The sequence below is a fragment of the Macaca nemestrina genome, chromosome 13 (assembly GCF_043159975.1).
Source record: "Macaca nemestrina isolate mMacNem1 chromosome 13, mMacNem.hap1, whole genome shotgun sequence".
Lineage (NCBI taxonomy): Eukaryota > Metazoa > Chordata > Mammalia > Primates > Cercopithecidae > Macaca > Macaca nemestrina.
Genome location: NC_092137.1, coordinates 48,077,828 through 48,103,469, shown reverse-complemented (window position 1 = coordinate 48,103,469; position 25,642 = coordinate 48,077,828). Strand labels below are relative to the sequence as shown.

Sequence of the window (25,642 nt, the reverse complement as noted above, 5' to 3'; positions counted from 1 at the left end):
ATTCTAATTTCAGAAACACCTAAATGTGAAAAAAGTATGTACTAAATGTCTTAGAATTGAGAAAACACTAAAAGTATTTAAGTATGCATTAGAATTAGGAAAGTTATTATTCTTATGAAGGCCTTAGGGAGTGACAGGAGTCAGAGAAAGGTATACATGTGGGTCATTATGTAGGGATAGTATGGTGGCCCTCAGCTCTGGTCACAAAGGTGTAGCATTCAAGCTCAAGGACATGGGGGAAGACTCCTAAAAGCAGGGAAAGGGAGCTTGAAGGCAGCCATGGGTCATGCAAGGGTGGGGCACAAAGATACATGACATCAGGAAACTGGTCTGGGTCTGGCTCTGACCCCAAATCATCAAAAATAACCAGAAACTACAAGAAGTTACTAGGGTGGGCTCTCACATCTGAAACTTTTCCTGGCTTCTTGTTAATATAACAGGCAAAAGCACATGACCTTTCAGTTATCCTCCTTGAGAAATAGGGTTGAGTGTTCCACCTCCTTGAACACTTTAAATTATATTCAATCATGTTTTAGTGTAATGTTAAAATATTTTTAATTCTATGTATTAAGAAATGCAAAATGTTTTGAGACTAAACATCAGAGGGTATAGTCATTAAGTGTTACTGTGTTAGCCCAATAATTGGCTCCTTTCCTGTAATTAATGAATCTGCTTCAGAATGGAAAAAATAAACAGAAAACAAATTATCTACATAAAGGTCATATGAGCTCTTTGTAAAGAGGAATGAGGTATTACAAGAAGTTTACTGAGCACCTGGTATTTAGTTCTGGTGGCTTGCTTCACTCTGTAAATGCCAATAACTAGTGTTTGCAAGTCTGAACTATTATAATGGTCACTTTCATGTAATAATCACATCCTTATTCTCTAACTGGAATCAACACCATAAAAATTGTGGGTACTATGTGACTAAATAAGTGAAACAAATATCTTTTAACAGTCTGGGAGTAAGAACAGTGTTTGAAGATGAAAACAGGAAAAAAAAAAAAAAGAGGCGTTTTGGCTGGGCACGGTGGTTCATGCCTGTAATTCCAGCAATTTGGGAGGAAAAGGTGGGAGGATTGCTTGAGGCCAGGAGTTCAAGACCAGCCTGGGCAACATAGTGAGACCTCGTCCCTGCAAAAAAACAAAAATAAAAAAAATAGGCAGTCATGGCGGTGTGTGCCTGCAGTCCCAGCTGCTCAGGAGGCTAAGGTTCAAGGATCACTTGAGCCCAGCCAGTTGAGGCTGCAGTGAGCAGTGATCTCACCACTGCACTCCAGCCTAAGCAACAGGGCAAGACTCCGTCTCCCAAACAAACAAACAAAAAACACCAGAAAGGAAAAGCGGCATTTTGAATATTTTTGGCAGTTTTGATTCTGCCTTCAGAATTCACTTTGGAATCTACTTTCAAAGACGTAAGTGGATACAAACTGTTATAAAACATCTTCAGTGTGTCTCTGGATGTCTCTTTCCAAGCCCCTTTCTAGATAGAGAGGCCAGACTGTCCATGAGTTGAGAAACACTTTGGGTTTTATGTATCATTCTATTCTGAAGCTTTAGGTAAGATGATACCAGATAGTAACCAAAGGAACTGCCTCCATTCACTGAGCTCACACTATGCAACAGGCACTGTGCTCGGCATCATGGAACCAAAAACAACTTAAAAAGTCCTTGCTTTTCAGAAGCTTTAATGTGATGGTGGGGGAGGAGTCAGAGGTTGGGTTCAGATGAGTAAACAAATCATTAGGCTACCAGGTATTGATTACCAGCAGGGAGTACAAAACAGAATTACTTAAATCAGTCTGCAGTGTGTGTCTTGGAGGTGGAAGATGGGATGGCAGTGGTACACAAGAAGGCCTTCCTGCAAAGGAAAAGTCAGAATTTAAAGTCTTAACTAATGAATAGAAATTAGCAAGATGAAGTGTGGCAAAGGAGTGTGGAAGAGCCTTCTTGGTAGGAGGAACAGAATAAAATAGGCAGAAATTGGCAAGTCTTCAGATGGGGGCTGAGGCAAAAAGAGAAAGAGGAATCTCATAGATGAGCAGGTAGAAGCTGTGAAGGGGTGAATAGAGCAGTCAAAATCATGTTTAATCAGGTTCCATCAGAAAGCTTCTGTTAATTCAGTTTTGGGGAATATTCCTTCCTCTCATTAATTGGTCCCTTTGTCTTAACACATGTCATGACTTCTAACCTGGCTTCAGTAAAGAACGAGTCAATAACTAACCTCATTTTTCTGGGTTTGGCTTTTTGGCAAGTCACTATCTTTCTAGCTTTCTTCCTGTACTCCATTCCTGATATTCATTCCTGTTAAATGGCTCCATTCAGTGCATTTTGTTGCTTGTTTGGCCAGTGGTCCAGGTAGCTAACATCTAGTTAAACTTAGTTTTATACCTGTTCATCTTTCTTTGCTAGAAAGACTTCAGTTACTCAAAATAAGCACTCTCTTAGTTTTTGGGTTAAAAAAATGATTTTTAAAAAATTGCCGAGAACCAAGGGCTAAGGACCAAGAAAGCCAATAACAATGATAATAGCTACGATAGTGGACATTTGTTCGTTGCTTCCTCAGTGTATTAGTCCTGCCTTCTCTTCTCCATGGTATTTTTATTTCGTTCAGGGAATCCACTCCTCCCCATGCAGCCCATGTGCTTCCAGAGAAGCCGGTTCGTTAAAACTAATCATCATATTCCATCCTCCTATGCACGACTTTTGGTTCCAGGGAAGGCATGTGATTTAATCAAGTAAATGTCAGGATACTTTTGGGACCAAGTTATTCTCTCTAGGTATGGACAAGGGAACGTGCACTTCTATGGAGCTGTTGGCAGCCATCTTGTGATCATGAGGATTGCTGGCTTTAGAATAAAGCTGTTGCTACAGAAGGCAAAGTAGAGATGGAAAGAAATTGAGTCCTTAGTGATATGGCTGAGTCTTTAGCGATGTAAGACTTAAAGAATCTGAATTCTTAGTAACATAAACTAACACCAAAGTGTACCCTACCTCTTGACTTTTCAATTTTATGAACGAACATATTCTCTTATCGTTTAAGCCAGTTTAAGTTCTACTTTTTCTGTTACTTGTAATATAAAATATCTTATGCTATATAGTTACTATTTGTTGAGAGCCTACTATGTGCTAGGCATTGTAATGAGTGTTCTACAAAGAGTAATTCTCGGGCTGGGCGCGGTGGCTCAAGCCTGTAATCCCAGCACTTTGGGAGGCCGAGGCGGGCGGATCACAAGGTCAGGAGATCGAGACCACAGTGAAACCCCGTCTCTACTAAAAATACAAAAAATTAGCCGGGCGCGGTGGCGGGCGCCTGTAGTCCCAGCTACTCAGGAGGCTGAGGCAGGAGAATGGTGGGAACCCGGGAGGCGGAGCTTGCAGTGAGCCGAGATCGCGCCACTGCACTCCAGCCTGGGCAACAGCGTGAGACTCCGTCTCAAAAAAAAAAAAAAAAAAAAAAGAGTAATTCTCACAACCATTTTGGTATTTTGGCTTTTTTTTTTTTTTTTTTTTTTTTTTTTCTGTCAAGGTCTTGCTCTGTTGCCCAGGCTGGAGAGTGCAGTGGCACAATCTCAATTCACTGCAGCCTTGAACTCCCAGGCTCAAGTGATCCTCCCACCTCAGCCTCCTAAAGAGCTAGGATTATAGGCATGAGCTATCAGGCCCCAATTGTGGCAAAATACACATAACATGAAATTTTCCATTGTAATAATTTTTAAGTGTACAATTCTGTGGCATTAAATACATTCACAATGTTGTAGAACCATCACTACTATTTCCAATCACAGTCATATTTTGAGGCAGGTATAATTATCCTCATTTTACTAAAAAGGAACTTCCTCAGAGAAGTGCATTACCCAAGTCAGACCACCAGTTAGTAGTATAGTCTGATTTAAACCCAAGTCTGCCTGCAAAGCCCATGTTTTTCTGCTTCATTCTAGTGCCAAATTAAATTATCAAGCAAGGAAACAGGAAATCTTGATCAAGTTACCAGCTCAGGGTCCACAATATAGAGATTAGGATCTTGGGAGGAGCAGATACAGCAAATAGGAAACAAGGTAAGGAATAAAAAGTGATCAGAATCCAAGTCATCAAAGGTAGGACACAAGAGGCTGGAGTCAGGGGAGAAGGGAAACCATTTAGGTTCATGAAGTAGTTAGAAAGGGGCCTCATCAGTGGCAGCTTCAAGAATATCTGGTTGTACTTGTTCACCCTACTCTGGTTTGTAAGTGAACAATTGTTGCCCTGCCTGCTTACTTCCCCAAAGGATCCTGACCTGAAGTCTAATGACAAACTATATTTTAAAACAAAAACACCCTCAATTTTATGTTAAGCATTCATTAAAATAAGTCACTTAATAAAGTTGATCTGTATCAAGAGGGAGACACATCCTATGGTGGGGCCTGGCCCTTTAAATGTGGTCTGTAATGACTAGAGAGCTCCATTTCCTTCTTGTTAGGACAAGATGGATCCAAATAGAGTTTCCCCACCTCCCTCACTGTCCCCCTACCCACCCCAAGTCAGAAGCTTCTGGGCTAAAAGCTATCCATCTTTGATGAGTATCTCATAATTATTTACTTTGTAACTAAAGTTATTATAACTCTAGAAGGTGTTTAATCTGTTGATCTGTTTGTTTTCAAAAGTCTGACTCCTTTCATTTGTGATTCTGGGTAAGTAGCAGCTTAAAGCGTTTTACTTAGACAAAAAGATCAGTTCCCTAATTTTCACTTTCCGCAAGTGTAAATTTCTACAGTGTCAGAGGCTGTCTTGAAATGGGGGAGGGGAAGTTATGAGAATGGATTGGGTAAGACACCTTGATGTTTTCATACCCCCAAACCTGGAACTGTATACCAAGGCCTCTTCTCCAGCTGTGTACAAAAACTACTAATATTTTCTCAAAAATTATTTTATATACAAATATAGGTACTTACCTTAATGATTCACTCACTGCCCACTGAATAGCTAGGAGACAGAGACAAGAATCCTATGGAGCTGCCGGGCATGGTGGCTCATGCCTGTAATCCCAGCATTTGGGGAGGCTGAGGTGGGCAGATCACCTGAGGTTGAGAGTTCAAGACCAAACTGACCAACGTGGAGAAACCGCATCTCTACTAAAAATACAAAATTAGCCAGCCATGGTAGTGCATGCCTGTAATCCCAGCTACTCAGGAGGCTGAGGCAGGAGAATCACTTGAACCCAGGAGGCGGAGGTTGCGGTGAGCCAAGATCGTGCCACTGCACTCCAGGCTGGGAAACAAGAGCAAAACTCTGTCTCAAAAAAAAAAAAAAAAAAAAAAAAAAAGAACCCTATGGAGCTGATGCCATTTGACAAGGTTGCCACATGTATGTGGCTAATCAGCCTTCTTCCTCTAGAGCAGCATTTGGGGAGTGAATGTCCATCATATGTGTAAATAGTCTCTTCAGTAATACAGTTTTTCTGGAAAACAAAACATAGAAATCTTAATTTTTTTCTCCTTATCTTTTCAGTTTTCACCCTTTCCTTCCTCTCCAGGACCACCACTCCTTGCAGTAGCCTATCTTGTTAGCAGCCATGGGAGATGAGGACTGGGCCATGCCGCACAGCAGGTAGCCCAAACTAAGCAACAGGATAAAAGAGAAGTTGAGAATGGACTGACTCAAGTCATGCAGGAGTCTTGGGAAAAGAAGTGATCTGGCACTCCTTCAAACCAATATTCTTTAAATAGCTGAGGGCAGAGAGAAATTCATTTTCTATTAATATAAAATGTATAGCTCTTTATGGTCAAAATAAAGAATTTATTATATGCACTGAATATCACAATATTTCCACTTATTTGGAATTACCTTTCATTTAACATTTGTCCCATCACTGATCACTCAAATAGCAATAGTTACTCACTCACCAAGCAGAGTGGTAAATTATACTTTCAAAATCTTGCTCAAAATCAGTTTACAAGTTCTTTTTTTCCTCTAGTTTTTATGCCATAAAAACAGTTCTAACTTTTCCAAAGTACTTATTCTTTCTTCATTTTTCTTTCGGGAATTTCTGAGCCAGACAATCTCACGGAGACATGTTCTGGCTTTAAAATGTAGAAAACCACCAACTGTCCCCCAAAATAGTGTTACAGTTTTGGGTAGAATTCCAAACACAAATCCTACCACCACTTCTTTTTCTAACCAGCTTTCTTGAGGGAGCATGCACACCTGTATCTATACCCCAGTGAGAGAACTCCAGTACCATTTTATTAGTAAGCAGTCGGACGACCAAATTTAAAGTGAAGCTTGGGTCATAGCTGGGTAGAGGCTAGAAAGCCTACGTGAGGCCTCTTACTTTTCCAACTCCAAAACAAAATCTTTAGACCCCTTCAAGTGTGCCAGAACTCCGAGTGAGAGTGAGGATAAGATAAAAACAAGACTCAAGTAGAGAAGTATCAAGAGCTGAGCACAAGTCCACCTACCTGACCAGGTATCAGGATGAGGTTGGCCTGCCAGACCCCTGGAGTTGGGAAGAGAAAGGGGAGAGGAGGAAGATTGGACCTTCTCATTAGAGGTGACCCGTCTGCCTCTTCCCCTTTTACCCCCATGGCCTCTTTATTTACCTAGTACAAGGCGGGGAATGTGCAAAACAGCCTGCTGCTCCTAGGAGTATGAGATGAAACAGCAGGCATTAGGGCCTGTCGGAGATGAAAGTGAGTGCCTTTCAATGTCATGATCCCTTTCTCTAGTGAACTGTCCCCAGTGTCTCTGACCAGACTAGTCACTTCTTCCATGTGGAGGATTTAATAAGAGGGTAGATAGAGGGGCAGAAGCCTAGGTGGGGGTTTCCTTCTTTATGAGCTCTGGCAGAAATGCAGGGAGAAAAGCTGAATACCCACCAGCCCCCCACTCTCCAGGCCCTCTTATTCTCTCTTTAACAAATGCACTAAATAATCAAACCTGTTCAACTAAGTCTGTCCAACTAGGAGAGATTAGCAGTTCCCTCAGTTATTACCAATGCTCCACTGTAACTTCCTGGGACCAATGAGATGCACAGTTAAGCTGTTCTTCCCAAGATTTTCTTATGGGTCAGGATAGGTCATTAATCAACTTAACTTCAAGACCATACTGCATCCTAGGCCAAATATTCACTCCCCAGTCTATTTTCCATCAGAAATTATGTCATCATATTGTCCAAAATTGGTCAACAGAGATTACTTTTGAAAGTCCAAATAAAACAACAGAGTGGCTGAAAATGGAACAATGTGAAGCCCTCCCCATTATTAAATTCCCAGGGAAATTCAAGTCCAAAATGAATTCCTCTTCCTATTGTCAACTGAACTCCAAAGACCTTAAAAGCTCAAGATACTCTTCTCTCTATTTTTCTGATCTTTTCAGTACCTGTCAGAGGGCTCTCCCTCAAAGGCCTTGGGGTTCAGAGTCCTTTAGCAGCCACTGCATCTTCTTCCATTACAATGGGTGTAGCACCTTTAGTACCTTCAAAATTGAAGTAATCCGCCCACATGTCTCATGTCTCAAAAATGTAGAAGCAGATGTGACTCCTGTAGTAACAGCATTGTACAAACAAAATGATGTTCCTAGAACCCAGTGTTTAAACCCTTGTTGCTGTGGCCTATCAAAGACTTCAGTAGGCTTAGTGTTCTCTTGGGTAGGAAGAATAATGTAGAGGAAGCAAAAATGAAGAGAGAACATCTTCTCGTTTTCCTTATTGCCAGGATGCCTTTTAGAACATGTCCATTTTCTAACTGCTACATGTGAATTTAAATTTAGTTGGGATAAATTTCTCATCAAGAGGTTAATTGTGACACTATGTTTTCAATAAGGACATAGCTGACTTCCTATAAAACATGTTCATCCTTTCCCCAAAAGCCCCATTTTTTTCTAGGGACCTATATCCCCTCCATCAAGTTCACCCCATCTGAAGCTACAAGAGCAAGTCAGATTGGTCTAAGAATGATCCCCCTCACCCTTGCCAGAGGTTAATTCAAGGATGGGAATAGGGCCTAGTTAGTTACAAAGAGATTTGAGGAGGTTTTCAGTGGTAGCATCTCCAATGTCTGTAACTTATCGAAGTCTGCCTCTTTTTCTCAGTATCCTTTCCATGTTTTGAATATTTCTATTTCCATTTCCCTTTTGAGTCAGGATCATAGTGGGGTCTAATGTTTCCTCTGACATGTGCTGTCCCCGTAAAGTCCCACTTCCTTTAGCTTTCAGATTCTCCAGCCCTTGAGTTACTTGTGCTGCGTCGTGCATTACTTTCTGCCATTTCTTTCTCTACTGCTGACTCCTGTTCCATTTCTCTCTATCATTCACTACTCCTTTCAAGGAGGCCCAGATGAGTTTTTAAATTTTAACCTGCTACTTAAGTGAATCCAATTATTCATCTAGCACAGGTAACTTTCAACTGTTACCTTTTTGTCTTTTTTTCCCCCAGGCCTATGCATTGGTGTTCTTACCTACTCCATAGATTCTTGAGAATCTCCCATTAAAACAAACAAAAAAAAATCTGCATCTACCACAAGATCCTCAGCTAAAATACTGAGTGGAGAAATCCTGCACAAGAGGTCTCCTCCCATCGGTTTCAACCCATGTCTAATCACTACCTATTGTTGTTCTGCCTCTTTCCTTTGGTGGTGTCTTTCTTCTGTTTTTTTAAGTTTTTCTAATGCTGTTCATTTTCTAGTCGTTTTTTCTTATAACAAAAGCATACCTGACCAGGCATGGTGGCTCACTCCTGTAACCCCAGCACTTTGGGAGGCTGACGTGGGTGGATCACTTGAGACCAGGAGTTCGAGACCAGCCTGGCCAACATGGGGAAATCCTGTCACCAATAAAAATACAAAAATTAACTGGATGTGGTGGCACGCACCTGTAATCCCAGCTACTGAGGAGGCAGAGGTTGCAGTGAGCCAAGATCGTGTCACTGCACTGCAGCCTGGGTGACAGAGTGAGACTCGGTCTCAAAAAAAATAATTAAATTAAATTTAAAAATTAGCCGGGTATGGTGGCATGCGCCTGTATTCCTGACTACTCAGGAGGCTGAGACAGGAGTATCACTTGAACCCAGGAGGTAGAGGCTGCAGTGAGCTGAAATCGCACCACTGCACTCCAGCCTGGGTGACACAGCAAGACTCCCTTTCAAAAAACAAAAAAAGCATATCTGCTTCCCCACATACAATGTCCATGTAATCTAAAAATTCATTAAGACTTGGGAGATTGCAGTGAGCCAAGATCGCGCCACTGCACTCCGGCCTGGGTAACACAGTGAGACTTTGTTTAAAAAAAAAAAAAAAAAAATCATCAAAGCCTGAAATAACACTACCACCACCAACAGTAACAATAATGGCCAGCAGTTTACTGAGTCCTGACTATGCACCAAACACTGTTCTAAGCACTTTATAGGTATTAATTTGCTTGATCCTCACAGCAATCCCACAAAATGAGGACTATTATCACCTCTGTTTTACAGATGCAGAAATAAGCACAGATAGGTTAAGGAATTTGCCCAAGGTAAGTAGCAAAGCTCCCTGTTGGTTTTCCACTTTCACATCTGCCCAAACTTCTATCACCTACCAGTCCTTCCCTAATATAACAAGCTTTTATTGTTTTGGCCTACTCTTCTCTCAACACTTAGAAATTGGTTCTGCTCTTAAAAACCAAAAATAAAGATTTACCACTGTCTATCACAGTCCATCCTAACACTTGAACATAATTAATTTCTTTTAATAGTGCTCTGTCTGTATTATTTCACAGGGAAAGGTATTAAAGTTAGATTCTATAATTCTTTAAAGATAACTTCTGGGTTCATTGGATTGTGTGCTTACCAGGTTTTCCCACATATACATTAAATTTAAATCCTTAGTTCCGAGTTAATTTTCACTACCTAACTGATAAAAAATTATCTGGGCATGTACTGAAGAATAAATTTTTGCAGCTTAGTGAGATAAGTCATTCATACTCTAACAAGAATATTTTAAACAGAGCTGGTTATTCCTGCAGGGAAACCATATTCAGATCAAACTAATTTATTAAATGACATAAAAGGAGTGAGCAGCTTTGAGGTGTCTTATGTAACTGACTAAGTGCTGATGGCTTGGGACTAGATGATAGAATGACAGAGGAAAGGAAAGCTGAATCTTTGAAATGGTAAAATTATAATTTAAGAATCACAGTAAATATCACCTGCCAGGTATTGAAATGATTAAAGAGCTTATTTTTTCCACACTGCTATTGTGATAGGTTTTATAAACAAATAATTTTAAGTACACCAACCTTTTAAGCACCAGTAATTAGCTGAGAAAAACAAACACAAATGTTCTTGAAGAGAGAGCAAACCCTGAGGGAGTTCAGTCCTCTGAAATTATGCTAAGTATTACTGAAATAATTCTAGGTGGCTCCCACCCCCAAAAGAAATCCCTTTAAATTTTTCTCCTGTTTTCTAACATATATACCTTTTATGAAAGCTAGTTGACAGAATTATTTACTAATATAGGTGGATCTGCCTATGGATAAAACCTTCCAGGATATTTTGGGTTCTCACCAGAACTCAAAATTATTGTCTACAATGCTTCTGAATGGAAAGGGCCCTGCATTGGCAGACAGTGGCTTTGCTACCAAATAGTTAAGGTTTTGTCACCTCCCTTCTTTGGAGTTTAGTTTCCTAGTCTATTGAATACAGAAATGAGATTTAATGATCTCCAAGGTTGGTCCTAACAACTCTCAAGTTCCACAACTGAGTTGAGTTTGAACACTTTTGCACAAAGATGACTTTAACATTTAATCCCAAGAAATAAACTAAACATATGTAGAAACCAGTGATGTGGGGATAGGATAAGATTTTTTAATATCTCCCAATAGATGTTCCATTATTGTTAAACTGGGTTCTCTCTTGAGCACTTCATCAGCCATCACAGCTCCAAGAAAGGGAGAAGAAATGCCAAATCTCAAAAATGAAGAAGATACACTACATAAGGAAAGTTCCTGACATACAGGAAGGAGAAAAATCCATTCCTTAAAACCCTGAGGGATGATGGAAAGAACAAAAGGGTACAAGGAAGAGGTAATCAGACCCAGTGTGCTTACTTTCCATCCCCTCTCAGGGTGGAAACTAGAATTGAAGGTATGTAGTTCACATATGCGCAGAGACATAGGGAAATCCAAGAAAGTTGGGAGATAGTGGATTGCTTCCCTGGACATGTCTGTGAAACACCAAGACCTCTAGGAGTTCTACTTTCAGCCTGCCAGTATGTTCAATATAACATAGGCAGCAAAATGCAACATTGTTGGACAGTGGCTCAACAACTAATAAGCCCAAAGCCAGGCTCCTGGCTCATCAAGGCCTACATGTGGTATTCGGGGAATCTAGAAGTACCCATGTGTCTCAGTGGGAACCACAAGGATCAAGGGACCTGTGGAGACTTGGGGTCAGTACAAAGAGGTTATAGTGTATAGGGCACATGGCTCACGTATGGATTTCAGCAAAAGAAATCAGCCTCAAAAGTACAGAAATGACCAGTTTTATCAGTAATAAATGATAAATGACAGTGGCTGCCATCAGACAATACCAGCCACTCCATGCCAGAAGACAACATAAGGACTGGCATTAGTGGCTTAGATGCCCTTGTAAACCTCCCTATCCCTCAGGGATGCTACCACCCTACCAGTTACTGTGTGAATTTGAAAAAGGTGCTCCCTTTCTCAAGACACTTTACTACCATCTATCAGGAAATTGTCATAATATACCAATTTTGCTAAAACAAGGCATTTTACTGCCATATGTCAGAGAACTGTTGCAATTAACTTAGAAATCTAGGGTAGGCCAGGCGCGGTGGCTCAAGCCTGTAATCCCAGCACTTTGGGAGGTCGAGACGGGCGGTTCACGAGGTCAGGAGATCGAGACCATCCTGGCTAACACAGTGAAACCCCGTCTCTACTAAAAAAATACAAAGAAACTAGCCGGGCGAGGTGGCGGGCGCCTGTAGTCCCAGCTACTCGGGAGGCTGAGGCAGGAGAATGGCATAAACCCGGGAGGTGGAGCTTGCAGTGAGCCAAGATCCAGCCACTGCACTCCAGCCTGGGCGACAGAGCCAGACTCCGTCTCAAAAAAAAAAAAAAAAAAAAAAAGAAAAATCTAGGGTATGTAAAAGATACCCCTTATACCACATACAACAACTCTAAACCCTGCCCCCCGCCATTAATATATTGAAAGGAGAGTTGGCGAAATAAAAGGTGAAAGCAGTTATGTTTTTTTAAAAATTGAGGTGATGTGGGCACTTGAAGTTAAAATTACAGAAAATAAACAAGCTACATTTTCTTTACATCTGAATTATTGTAAGTAAACTTTCAACTCTGCCACACCAAAATACAAACTCTTTATGCCCAATATTTTCCTTTTATTAGTATTTCCCATAACACCTTACATACATATTAATGCACACACAGAAGGAGCCAATAAGTACTTGTTAAATAAAAAAGGAAATTTTTAGAAAAATCAGAAATGATGGACACACTTATAGTATAATGTAATTTTCCTGTACTTTTACTTTTCCCCTATGTTTATTTGAACAAACCTAAAATTGTACCCATTTGCACCTAGCTAACAACCATAAAAATTTGGAGTTCTCCAGCTGTTTTGTAACAGCTGTCATCCTCAAAATATTTTTTTGAGAAACATAGATCTACGTTTCTCTATTTTTTCTGGACTATGGAGAGATCATCTCAAAATCACAGAATTCTTAAAAACTGAAAACAGGATCATGCCGTCTAAAATAAGTTCTTATTTAAACTCGGGAGGTAGGGGGGGTGACATCTAGAAAGGTGAAGTATTTTGCCTGTAGTCACACACCAAGTCTGGGACTCAACACAGTACAAGATACAGGCTCGCCTCTTTGCGTCTCTTCCTCCTTCCAAAATACACTTTCCTCCCTCTCAAAAGCTTTATCACGCTTTGTAGTTGCTTAATTATCGATGTCAAACCTAGACAGCAACTGATGACACTCAAACCAGAGACATTGCCCAAAGTTCTGAAAACCAGAGAATCAGATAAACTGACAGTTTTACCACATCCAAAAAAATACAAAACAAAAGACAGAAGGGGGAGAATCGAGAAAGAGTACATTTTCAGTCATCGTAACAGAAGCGAGGGAATAAAAACAAGTTTCCCTTGGAGAGATTATGTTGGGGGCATCAGGTATAAAGGTAATTCCTCTTGAGGGTTTTTCTTTTCCTTGTAGTTTGTGGTACCTAAAACAAAAATTTAAAAAGTAAATCACATAAACAATCACAACATCAACTCATTTACTTCTCTCCTCTCACATATTAGTTTCCCACACATTGTACACACTTCTTCAGAGAACAAATCAAACTGGCCAAAAGTCAAAGCTTTTTCAAGGTTTAGATGATCTACGATTAGGCACCGACTCCAAACTTCGGTTACCAAGCCCAAAGCTCGGAGAAGGAAATCTCCAGGGTTTGCAAATACCCTCAGCTTCGCTAAAGGGCACGAAATCTCTAGCGCTCCCTACAGCTCAGATTTTGAACCCACCTACCACAGAAAACCCGAGTTACCAAAGATTGGCTCCCTCGTTCCACTTTTTTTTCAGCTCAACAAAATTGGGTGAAGGCTGGGGTAGAGGGGGAAGCTGAAACGGCGAACCGAAGGATTAATCACTTCTCCCCATTACATCAGCAACCCCCGCCCTTTCCTCCGAGCACCTCCTCTCCCAGAATCGTCGCTACGCACTGGCGCTCTCTTCGCCCACCCCCTGCTCTATTATTTGCCCTGATACCTCCCATTATCACCCGCCCCGCCACACTCCCCCTTTCCTCTTTCCCCCTCCTAGGCGGGGGAGGGAGGAAACCCGAGAGAGGAAACGGGGCGTTGAAGGAACTTCGCGATAAGAGCGGAGGCCCCATTGGCCGGAAGGTTGTACGGGAGCCTTAGATTGGCCGCCTGGACGGATTCCCCGCCCCTCTTCTCCCCGCCCATTCACCCCTCCCCCCGCCGCCTCGCGGCCCTCCCCCGCGCCCCCGGCCAGCCCCGCGGCGGGGAGGGACCCACTGGGCGAGTGGAGGCTCCGGCGGTGTCAATGGCTCCTCCTGCCACGGAGCAGCAGCAGAAGCAGCGGCGACAGGGCTGAGGAGGAGGAGGAGAAAAGGTTCCTTTAAGGAGGAGGAACGACGACGCCTCTTTTTCTCCCTATCTCCTCCCTTCACACTCATTTCCCCTTCGCCGAGGAGAGAAGGGGGGGAGGAGAGAGAAGAGGCCGAAGAAAGAGAAAAATTCCTCACAGAAATCTCTTTCAGGGGGTGTGGGGGGGAGGAAGAGGGAAAAAAAAAGAGCCGGGCGCCCCCTGCTCCCTCCCTCCCTTCTCTCCCTCTCTTCTTCTCCCTTCCTCACCCGCCCGCCCACTCCCCCCGCTGCCGGAGACGCCGCTCGCGAGTCGGCGGGACCGGGATCTGTCTCCTCAGCCGCCGCCGCCGCCGCCGCCGCCGCGCTTCGCCTCGGGATCCCCAAGCGGCGGACGCCCTTTCTTTCTTTCTCTCGCTCTGCCCGTCTTTCTGCCTTCGTCCCTCGCGGCCGCCCCGCCCGGCGGCCTCGGCCTTCCCCGTGCGTCAGGCCCGCCCGGCCGGCCTCCCTCGGTCTCCGTCTGTGTACCCAGGCCTTTCTCCGGACTCGGGGTCCCGCTCGCCCCCTCCGCCCTCAGCGTCTCCCCTTCCCCTCGCCCCTTCTCCTTCCTCCTCCCTCTCCCACTCTCCCCACCCCCTTCTCCTGCCCCGAAGCTCGCTGTGCGTGTGCGTGTGTGTGTCCCTCCGCCAACGCCGCCACCTCAGCCCGGCAAATGAACTCCGTCCGAGCCGCCAACCGGAGACCCAGGCGAGTGTCGCGGCCGCGCCCGGTGCAGCAACAGCAGCAGCAGCCCCCGCAGCAGCCGCCGCCGCAGCCACCCCAGCAGCAGCAGCCGCCCCAGCAGCAGCCTCCGCCGCCGCCACAGCAGCAGCAGCAGCCTCCGCCGCCGCCACCGCCGCCTCCGCCGCTGCCTCAGGAGCGGAACAACGTCGGCGAGCGGGGTAAGGCCGGGCTCCCTCCCAGCCGCCAGCCGGCCGGGGCACCGCGGGAAGGGAGGCAGGGGCGGGCGGGGGCGGCCTGCGCGCCCTAGGGGTGGGAGACCCAAGCTGAGCGGAGGCGGGTCCCCCGGTGCCGCAGTGTCAGCCGGGGCCGGGCCGGCAGGAAAAGCCGCGGCTTCCCTACTCGCCCGGGCTCTTGCTCAGGCCGCGCTTTGTTTGGTTTCGGGGGCTCGGCACCCTCCACCCCCACCCATCCCTTTGGCTTCTCGGCTCGCTCACGGACCCCGCGGAAGTCTGTTGGCCGGGGGGGAAGGCGAGCGGCGTGATTTCTCTCTTTTCTGCTGCCTTCCATGGTTTAGTCTGTCTCTTTCTAATGGTAGGTTGGGGGGAGCAACTGGGAGCAATCGGGCGGTGGGGTTGGCTGGGGAACTTGTTTTCCCCCATTTTTCTGTGTTAGCCTACCCCTTCCTGGGGAGGAGCGGGAGAGGGGAATCGGGGTGGTCTGTGGTGTTGGCCGGGGAACTTGTTTCCCCCGCCCCCCCGTCCCTGGTCACGGGGTAGGGGGAGCAGCGACTCCTCTCCCAAGCCCACAATGTTTGCTGCGCAGTTTGCCTTTAGTTACAGAACCCCTGGGAAGGACCCGTTAAATCAAGACCTTTAAATAAATAAATATAGAATCCATCGGCCATTTCCAGCCCCCTCCCTCGTGTGCAGTGCAGTTACCCTTCCGCTCTATCGACACCCCCTTGCCTGTCCTCCCCTAGCGACCCCCCATGCCGCGGTGCTGCTCTCCGTCTCCTAGTGGGGTTTGAACGCCCCTTCCTTAGAACTGGCCCCTTGGGATATTGTGTGTGTGTGCGTGTGTGTGTGCGCGCGCGCGCGCGCATGTGTGTGTGTTGTGTCCAAGGCCTAGTGAAATGTGTCATTTGGACCCAACTGTGCAGCACTGTCTGGTAACCACCATTGTCTGAGGGCTGAGGCTCCCCGGGATTGAAATCCTGCTTTAGCAAAAATAATGTTCAGTTCTACTCGGATGATATGGTTATTTTGGGAGGTTTATGAGGTGGGGTGTTGCACCTTGGTCTCCAAACAACCATTCTCTTTATTAATTAGCTGTTCGCAGTAGTGGTGGAGGTCAGAACCGTATTTATGTGTACGGTTGTTGTTTTAAGGAGGAGAATTGTTAGGAGACATTTTGCGTGTTTTAGTTGGTGGATTAAGGTTAATTTTACATGCGTTGGTTGTCACACCTCCATTGATTAAAGAGATTGAGATTAAATGTTTTTTTAAGTTAGACATTATTTCCTTAAAAACGGTTTCATTGTTGTACTTGACCAAAATATTTAACAAATTGAGGAGGGAGATGTTAATCGGAAAATAGTTTAAAAGGCTTTCTCACCAGTGTTAAAGATAGTCTTAGAGAAAGCAGTTTGCTATATGTTGCTTGAAAGAATGTGATGTTTCAAGACAGAGATCTTGTGCAACATAATTGGCAAATGTGTTTTGTTTCTTTGATACATTTGCCATTTTGGGGGTAAATTTTAAAAATCTGTAGTCTCGTTATTTCCTTTCACGTATGTATATCAGTGTGTTTCTGATGTTCCGTTCAAATCATGTTCGTCTTCTTCCAGAATTGGCGCTATATGTAGTACAGTTGACAAATATTTTTGAGAAAATAGTGACACTCGTTTGAAATTCTAGCATTTAATATTAAGGATTCCATTGCTACAGTAAGCTTTTTCAAGATGCGGTTAATAATATTAGCATTGGATCAAAACGTGTCAGGCAAACTTATTTTAGTCCCATTGTGTATTTTAAAATGTTTACTGTGAATTTTCATTTCAAGATTTGTGTGTAATTTCGAACTTAATTGATGTAATTTTCTTTTGAACACTTTTATTCATATGTTCAAAATTATTAGCTACTGAGGTCTATTTCCATTTCTATTTGAAGTAAAGTGACTTGGTTGTCGGCGGTCACATGCCAGAGTGTCAGTTTTCTTCTCACTGATGTCCATAAACTGTCAAAAATATTCTTGAATCCAAATTTCAGATGTACCCAACCAAATGGTAAATGAAATTCACTGTAGAATTGTTGCTTCTCTGCAGCTAGTAGAAACCGTTCTGGAGATTCTGTGTTGGCACAGAGGGGAAAAGAACTTTAGGGAAAATAGTATGAGTCTTAAAGAGGGCACATAAATAGCCTTAAAATGAATACATTAAGTTGCATTCGTAAACTAAAATAATAAAGATGTTGCCAGCCACATGTAAAAATATGTTATTCTTTGAAAAACTGACATTTTAATTACATTTTTTTAAATGTCCGATTCATATAATGAAGAGAAGTTAGCTAAGAATACTCTATTTCGAAAGTTTTATGGAGTAGGCAAAGTGTCACTTTGTAGTTTGGAAAGAAAGGAGGGATTTTGTTGTTGCTAGTTTAAGAATATGCGGGTTTAATTATTACAAGATAATTAAAGAACTAAAGCTAAGAGTGTATGTGTGGTATTTTTGTTATTATTTGTTTTTTTACCTTTTACTAACTCTTAATGGATATGTAACGTTTGCTTTAGGATCTTGGATAGAGTTACTTAATAGTGGATCAGACAACTTTCCAGATAGGGAATCAAAGTGAGACTCACTGTTTTAAGACAAACTAGTTCAGACTGTATATAAAATCATTTTGTTTTATATAACGATGCATCTTAGGTTCTTTAGTGGTAATAAAATAGTTACAGTATAATATGTTTTCAGGCAAAAAGTCTGTCAGAGTGGTCTTTAGCTGCTTCTTTGCCCACAGGTTAATTGGTATAAAAACTTCTTTGACACTGCTTTTAAATATATTTACATAACACACGTGTGTATGTGTGTATGTGTGTGTGTATATTTGTGTATATATGTGTTTGTGCATACATTATGTATGTGTATAGTCTATACGCTTTGTCTTATCTATAATGGCCAGTGTTTGAAGAAGAAAAAAACTAGACCCTATAGATTAAAATCTTAGGATTTTTCAAAGCTTTCCATGAGGGAGCATTTCTTACATCCCATGTAAGGAAATATTGGCCTGGATATTTCATGGAATGTTGTTTTCACTCATTATCTGAAATGATCAGCTATCCTAAGACTAAATACTAGCCTCATCATTAGCTTTTTTAATTTCTTAAATTCCTGAGATTGGGATTTCATGTACCACATTAAGCTAGTAGAATTGTGTTTTACAGGCCCGGAGCAGTGGCTCACCCCTGTAATCCCAGCACTGGGAGGTTGAGGCAGGCGAATCACGAGGTTAGGAATTCAAGACCAGGCTGGCCAACATAGTGAAACCTCGTCTTTACTAAAAATACAAAAATGAGCCGGGCATGGTGGCACACGCCTGTAATCCCAGCTACTCAGGAGGCTGAGGCAGGAGAATCGCTTGAACCTGGGAGGCTGAGGTTGCAGTGAGCTGAGATCACACCATTGCACTCCAGCCCAGGTGACAGTGCGAGATTCTCTCTCTCTCTCTCTCACACACACACACACACACACACACACAGAAGAATTATTGTATTTCACCCAGTGACATTTTGGTAATATGGTCCATGATTAAATGAAACAGTAGTGTGGGATTGGATTTTTGATATTTGTTTTGTTTTAAAATTCTAAAAGGAGTTGGCTTTTGCAACCTGTTCGGATTAATTTTATTGTCTTTATTGTAGGAATTTTGTAAAAATATTTTGTAATATTTTTAGACGTTTGGGGAAAGCTTGCAAGTCTACAGAAGTGCTGTGTGTTCTCATCAGTAATTTTTAGTTGTTAAAATTAATTACTTTGGGCCAGGCGCGGTGGCTCACGCCTGTAATCCCAGCACTTTGGGAGGCTGAGGCAGGCAGATCACAAGGTCAGGAGATTGAGACCATCCTGGCTAACACAGTGAAACTCCATCTCTATTAAAAATACAAAAAATTGGCCAGGTGTGGTGGCGGCCGCCTGTAGTCCCAGCTACTCAGGAGTCTGAGGCAGGAGAATGGCATGAACCCGGGAGGCGGAGCTTGCAGACAGCCGAGATCGTGCCACTGCACTCCAGCCTGGGCGACAGAGCTGGGCGACTGAGCCAGACTCCATCTCAGAAGAAATAAAATTAAAAAAAAATAATTACTTCGAACTGAGATTGCACCACTGCACTCCAACCTGGGTGATAGAATGAGACTCCATCTCAAAAAATAAATAGTAAATAAAATACAATTGATTACTTTGAATAGGTAATATTTCCACATAGTTTAAAATTCAAAAGGCCCTTTTGTACACCTGTCTCCAGCTACTAAATTCTCCTACCTGGAATCTAATAACTGTTACTGGTTTCTCATTTATTACCTTTTAATGAAAGATGAATTTGGGTTCTAGAAATAATCTTGACATGGGAGTTTTTGAAAATAGATGTAATTTTTTTTCTAGTTATTGGAAAAGTCACAGGACTGTTTTGAAGTGCTGAAAATTTAATTATGATATTTATAGTTCAAGAAATTTGATGAATGCATTAATAGATTCTGCTATTCATTTCTACTCTGAACTAATCTTGTAGAATAAAAACCTAGTCTGTCTAATCCCATATTTCTTACCTATGATAATGGAATTACAGGGTTTTTTAAAAACTGAAATCATTCAGTACATATACTATTACATAAAATATTCCTAGTGGGGAGATATATATTTACTTTTTTCTTGGTACTGTACTAATGAGGAATGAGCTATGTATTTATAATATGCAGAGCAGCCAGGACGCTCCTTGCTGTTGTAGTCAGGAATGCTAGTTATACTTTCTGTGGCATTGTTCTAGCTCGTGATGTTTTACCTTCATGGATCCTCTGCAGTCTTAATAGAGGAGTTCTGGACAAGGAACATGATTTTTCCTGTTTTAGGAAGTAAGTACTGTGGGGTACTACTCTCTCATCTGGTGGCTAACCCTTCCAAATGTATCCCGTGAGAGGAGACAGTGCCACTCAACCTTTTGGGGGCAGGAAGTATGGGAGCTGTAAAAACAGCCTATTTTTTCAAAGTTTGGAACTTACTTGAGGGATAGAAATAGTGTTGCTGTTAGTGTTAAAGTTATGCTGATCAGGCCTAAGAGCTCTCCTTATCCTGCTTTTCTCCCTTTACTGGAAATTCTGAGAAACCCAAGGAAAGACCAACCAGCTTGGAGACCTACTAGTAAGGCAAGGAACCACAAGTAGTTCCTGATCTGTTAGTGAGAACCCCTGGTTTGAGTATTTTCTCAAGTTCCCCCACCGCCATTTGTTTTAACTTTGAAAATAACCAGTCTACAGTAATGAGCTGTTTCAACATGTGGTCTCTTACTGTCCCCCTATTTATCCCTGATATTAAAGTTACTCTTATTTTGTGTCTATCTTGTCCCACTTATCTTTGAAGTATTATTCTGTTGTAGACCTTCCAGTTCACTAATTTATCAGACCTTCTTATCTTCCACAGAATTCTAGTATGTGACTTTGTTGGTGAGGTATTCCCCAAATTGCAGTTGCTACCTTCTGAAAATAAAATTATGAAGATACACTATAAAGAATGAGATAGTATAATGTAAAGAGCTCAGAGTTAAAGCTAGCTAGATCTGGGTTCTAATCCTGACTACACATCTGATCAGCTATTTAACATTTGGTGAGTAGTGTTAACCTCTCTGAGCCTTACTTTGTAATCTTTCAAGTGGGGATAACACCTGCCTTATAGAACATTTGTAAGGATGAGAGCTAGTGAAGTACCTAGCACATGATTGGTATTTAATAAATGATAGGTCTTATAAAAAAAAAAAAGGATTGTATCAGCTGTATATAAAATTAAACCCAATAGATAAAATTCAATCTGTATGACTTGTTATAACCTCAGAGAAACTGATTTGTTTAACCCTTATACCAATTCTATAAGGTAGATTTTATTTATTTTTTAATAAATGAAGAAGTAGAGGCTCAGCTATGCAACAATGAAGATGCATAGTAAGTAGCAAAAAAGAATTTCAGAATTGATTTGTATCACCTAATCTTTCTGTAAACCAGGGAAAATACCAAAATACATTTGGCAGAATGCCTGTATAACTTTCAGGGGATGCAATAACCTGGCCCTTGAAGCAGATCTGTCCCCTACCCTATTCCATCTGTCCTATTGGAGATGGCTACACTAGTCTGATGCTATAGATTGTTCACTTACCTGGTTTCACATTTTTCAAGTAATCTTCTGATTATAATTTTACCTCTCATGTAGATTTGTCTCAAGATGAGACTGTATTGATTGACCAGCGTGTTTTTCCAGTGTGTTGATGAGATCATTAATCACTCATTATACAAAAAAGGGTAGATTTCCCCTGAATTACTCATAAGTTATGAATAAAGGGTATTAACTGGTTTTAGCTCATGGTTATAGGCTGGACTATTTCAGGAGGGGAAAAATGTGAGTTAAATTAGTTTTAGACTTCAGTGGCAATTTTGACTGGTTTGTGGACTAAATATTCTTTTCTCACCGTAGTTTGGTGTGTTTGTTTATATGTGTAGCTTGGAGTTTTTATATATGTTTGTTGAACACAAGAAATGTGCTTAAACTTAATCCTTAGAAAATAGAGAAATGAAACCAACTAACTTCCTTTACATGATTTATTTCAGTTGAAGGCAGATATCAAAAATATTTATTTTACTTTGAAAATGAACGCATTAATTGCATTTAAAACATTTTTAAACACCCCAAATAAGATAGCATGTTAAAGCAAGTGTGAGTTCAATATGTTAATTGCTTGCTCTCGCAGTTTCTAAAAACCCAGTTGTTAAATGTTTTGTTCTTTTTAACAAATGGAAGATCATGGGGCTATGTTCAAAAAGGGGAGAAAATTGTTTTCTTCCATATGGTGACTAAACCTTAAAAAGCATTAAGGAATACTTTCACATCTCATGAGAGAAGAGGTGTCATTCATCCTTTTTTGTGTGTGAAGAGAGCGTTTCTATTTTCTCATGCTTAGAAATTATTTGAAGGCTAGAAATGGAGTAAGAATATGTACTTTTAGTTATTTTTCTGATAATAGTAATAATCTCATTTTTGCTGTTTTTCCCTAGTGAACGACACTCCTTTTCCAGATGGTTGAGTTGAACTGGGGCAAAATCTTTGTTGGAAGTTTTTCTTTTTCTTTTCTTTTCCTTTTTTTTTTTTTGGTTTGAGACACAATCTCACCCTGTCACCCAGACTGGAGTGCAATGGTATAATCTTGGCTCACTGCAGCCTCTGCCTCCTGGGTTCAAGTGATTCTCCTGCCTCAGCCTCCTGAGTAGCTGGGATTACAGGTGCACACCACCACGCCTGGCTAATTTTTGCATTTTTAATAGAGACGGAGTTTCACCATGTTGGCAAGCTGGTCTCAAACTCCTGACGTGAAGTGATTTGCCCGCCTCAGCCTCCCGAAATGTTGGGATTACAAGCGTGAGCCACCTTACCTGACCAGAAGTTTTTCTTTGGTGTGAAATTAACTGGCCACTATGTGGGTTTGACTTTTGATATTGGTGTCTTTGGTACCGTAGTATAACCAACTGACTTGAATCAGTTTAGCCTTTGCTGATTTGCCAACTCTACTTGGGTTTAGATACAGTAATTCTTTTTTATAGCCAAGCATTGATTTTTCTATCTTGCATCCATGGTATATAACATACTGTATATAAGAACATGTGGCTTTATGAGATTCTAACACTTAGGAGGAAAGGGGATGGGGAAGAGGAAGAGCATATAACTATTTTTTATTCCCTTGTTATATTTTGAGATGGACAACATTGGTATGTATGTCACTAGTTATTGTTTCTTCCCACATAATTGATCATAACTTTTTGAAAAAAGAAAAAAACAAGTTTTAAAGAGAATTAGAAGTGAATAAAATTTAACCAATGAAAAGTAGTTTTTCCAGACTTCTATCATAGTAAAGAAGAAAGATCAAAGATTTGTTGAAAGAAATACAAGTTGGAGTAAGGCATTGTATTTTGAAAGCTAGTGTTTTTAGCAAAGTGTTCTTATGGTAAAGGAAATTACGGACTCGCTCACTTTTTTTCATATAAGGTCAACAATACATAAAAGAAGCCACTAAAGTACTTCACAGTTGTGTATGAATGACTGATACTTTCATAATTCTCTGAAAGATATTTGCATTTTTAAGAGACTGATTATGATAATTTGTCAAATTTTGGTATTTTAGGCCAAGTAAAAGGGGGAAGCGAAGTCAAACAATTGGGCTGGGCATGGTGGCTCACACCTGTAATCCTAGCACTTTTTGGGAGGCCGGGTGGGGTGGATTGCTTGAGCCCAGGAGTTTGAGACCAGCCTGGGCAACATGGCGAAACCCTGTCTCTACAAAAAATACAAAATTAGCTGGGGGGTGGTGACCCATGCCTGTAGTCCCAGCTACTCAGGAGGTTGAGGTGAGAGGATCACCTGAGTCCAGGGAGGTCAAGGCTGGAGTGAACTGTGATCAAGCCACTACACTCCATCCTGGGTGACAGTTTTAAGACCCAGACTCAAAAGAAAGAAAGAAAGAAAGAAACAATTTGGAGAAAGACTTCTCCAGTAGGAGTGATGCTTCAGAGGCAAATAAGGTATTGGGGAGGGGGAAGGTAGAGCAGGGGGAGAGTAGAGGATTCCTGCAAGAATCACTTAATGTTACATGTTTATTTCTTTTCCTGATCTTTTTCTGACTTTTAAATTTTTCTCTTGAAGTTTTACTTTTTAAAAAATACTCAAAAGACTAATTTTGGGTTGAGGATTGTGAGGGAGAGAAGTAGAGTATGTATGGATCGCTTGCTTTAGCAACAGTTGTTTGAATTAGAAACAGTCTGTAGTTTTTAGAAAATAAATGGCTATATACATTTAAAACTATATAGTTACAGCCGGGCATGGTGGCTCACGCCTGCAATCCCAGCACGAGGCCAAGGTGGGTGGATCACGAGGTGAGGAGTTTGAGACCAGCCTGGCCAACATGGTAAAACCCCGTCTCTACTAAAAATACAAAAATTATCCGGGTGTGGTGGCAGGCACCTGTAATCCCAGCTACTCGGGAGGTTGAGGCAGGAGAATCGGCTGAAAACGGAAGGCAGGCGTTGCAGTGAGCCCAGATAGTGCCACTGCACTCCAGCCTGGGTAAAAGAGCGAAACTCTGTCTCAAAAGCAACAACAGATCTATATAGTTATTTAAATTGTGGGAATAATTTCTATTAATCTTCTTTAAGCTTTTAATTGAAATATATAAGTTCACAGATCATCAGTGTACAGCTTACTTTTCATGAAGTAAACACATCTGTGTAACCAAAAACACCTAGAGCAAGGAATAAAACACTACCAGTAACCCAGAAGTGTCCCCCTTGAAGGGCCTTCCTAGACACTACTCCCAACCCCATCTTTCTGATTGCTTGGATTACCTGTACCTGTTTCTGAACTTTATGTAAATGTAACCCCCCAGTATGTACTCCTGTGTGTCTGACAGAATTCTCCCTTAATATTTGTTGTGAGCTTCATCCATATTGTTGCTTGTATCATTAGTTTTTTCATTGTTCATTCTTGTTGCTGTTTAATATTATATTGTATGAGTATACTACAACTGATGGACATAGGATTGTTTTTGTATTTGGCTGTCAGGAGTAGTGCTACTGTGAGCATTCCTTTTTTTTTAAATTTAATTTTTCTGCATTTTTTTCTTTGCATATGTGAGCATTCTTACACACTTGCCACATTCTGTATGAGTTTTATACCTCAGCATATACCATTGCTGATATTTTCTCAAAGACAGAATTTCTATTTACTTTACAAGAAATGGAAACTAAAACAACTTTAAGGCATATGACTATGGCATATCATAGTTATGTTACTAAAATAATCAACTGGTAATTATTTTATTTTAAATATTGGTGTTTTTCTTGAGTCTCTTGGTATCCTTTAACAGTTCAGTCTTGAGGCTTACAGTGTTAACCTTTTCCACAAAATACAGAGGAGGAGACTGTCATGTTCTTTTCCATTTTCATTTTTTGCAGATGGCCATATTTGTTATTAAAACAAGCCGGGTTATTGTAAACACTGTTTTTGTGCTTAAATTTTTTATCCACAGATTTGATTCATTTAAACTTTGGACAAATAAACATTTAATAGTTCTTTTAATTTTAAGTGTTTGCAAATAGACAGTCAAAATCTAAGGAACTTTTTTCCCACTAGTCAGAAAGTTTGTTCACTAACTTGATATCACTTTGATTTCCCACCAAAGATTGTAGGTTGGGTTGCTTTGAGGAGGGGAAGACATCTTTTTTGTATTTAAGAATTTAAAACAGTACTGTGGACTTTAATATGTGATTCTGGGCCTTCATTCCGAAAACTTGCTTCCTTTTGCTGCTGAAGTGGTGATAAGTAATTTTGTTTCTCCACTTAAGTTTGGAACCTGTTTCTTACTCCTTTAAAGCTTATCTCTTTAACTCTTATGAAAATATTTTGCCATTATTTGGACAGTTCTTTCATTTTTAGTTTCCTCGTATTCTTGACTACCCTTTATTGTTTTACAGTAAGCTTATTTTAAAATTGTGAAACTTTCACAGAAAAGTGGGGGCACA

At 41.4% G+C, this 25,642-nt stretch overlaps 1 protein-coding gene and 2 long non-coding RNA genes across 6 annotated transcripts in view; 2 read left to right on the top strand and 1 right to left on the bottom strand.

Annotated features, from left to right (window-relative positions):
• Positions 1–5,783, top strand: part of LOC105464991 (uncharacterized) — an 89,708-nt gene extending 83,925 nt beyond the window's left edge. The window contains exon 4 of one of the 2 annotated variants that reach the window (XR_003014229.2): positions 5,488–5,783. This is a non-coding gene — a long non-coding RNA (uncharacterized lncRNA). The remainder of the gene's footprint in view (positions 1–5,487) is intronic. The other variant, XR_003014232.2, reaches the window with a different exon arrangement.
• On the bottom strand, positions 5,301–13,757 carry LOC112423703 (uncharacterized). Its single transcript, XR_003014227.2, has 3 exons — positions 13,543–13,757; positions 6,438–13,218; positions 5,301–5,437 (listed from the first exon to the last, which is right to left on the bottom strand). It is a non-coding gene; the product is annotated as an uncharacterized lncRNA (long non-coding RNA).
• A 279-nt stretch (positions 13,758–14,036) lies between these two features.
• Positions 14,037–25,642, top strand: part of LOC105464989 (F-box protein 11) — a 101,088-nt gene continuing 89,482 nt past the window's right edge. Inside the window, exon 1 of one of the 3 annotated variants that reach the window (XM_011713159.3) lies at positions 14,037–15,045. In XM_011713159.3, the coding sequence (XP_011711461.2) occupies positions 14,817–15,045 (229 nt within the window). In that variant the 5' untranslated portion in view covers positions 14,037–14,816. Of the gene's footprint in view, positions 15,046–15,178; positions 15,419–25,642 lie in introns of those variants that run through there. The other 2 variants (XM_071076664.1, XM_071076665.1) reach the window with 2 other exon arrangements.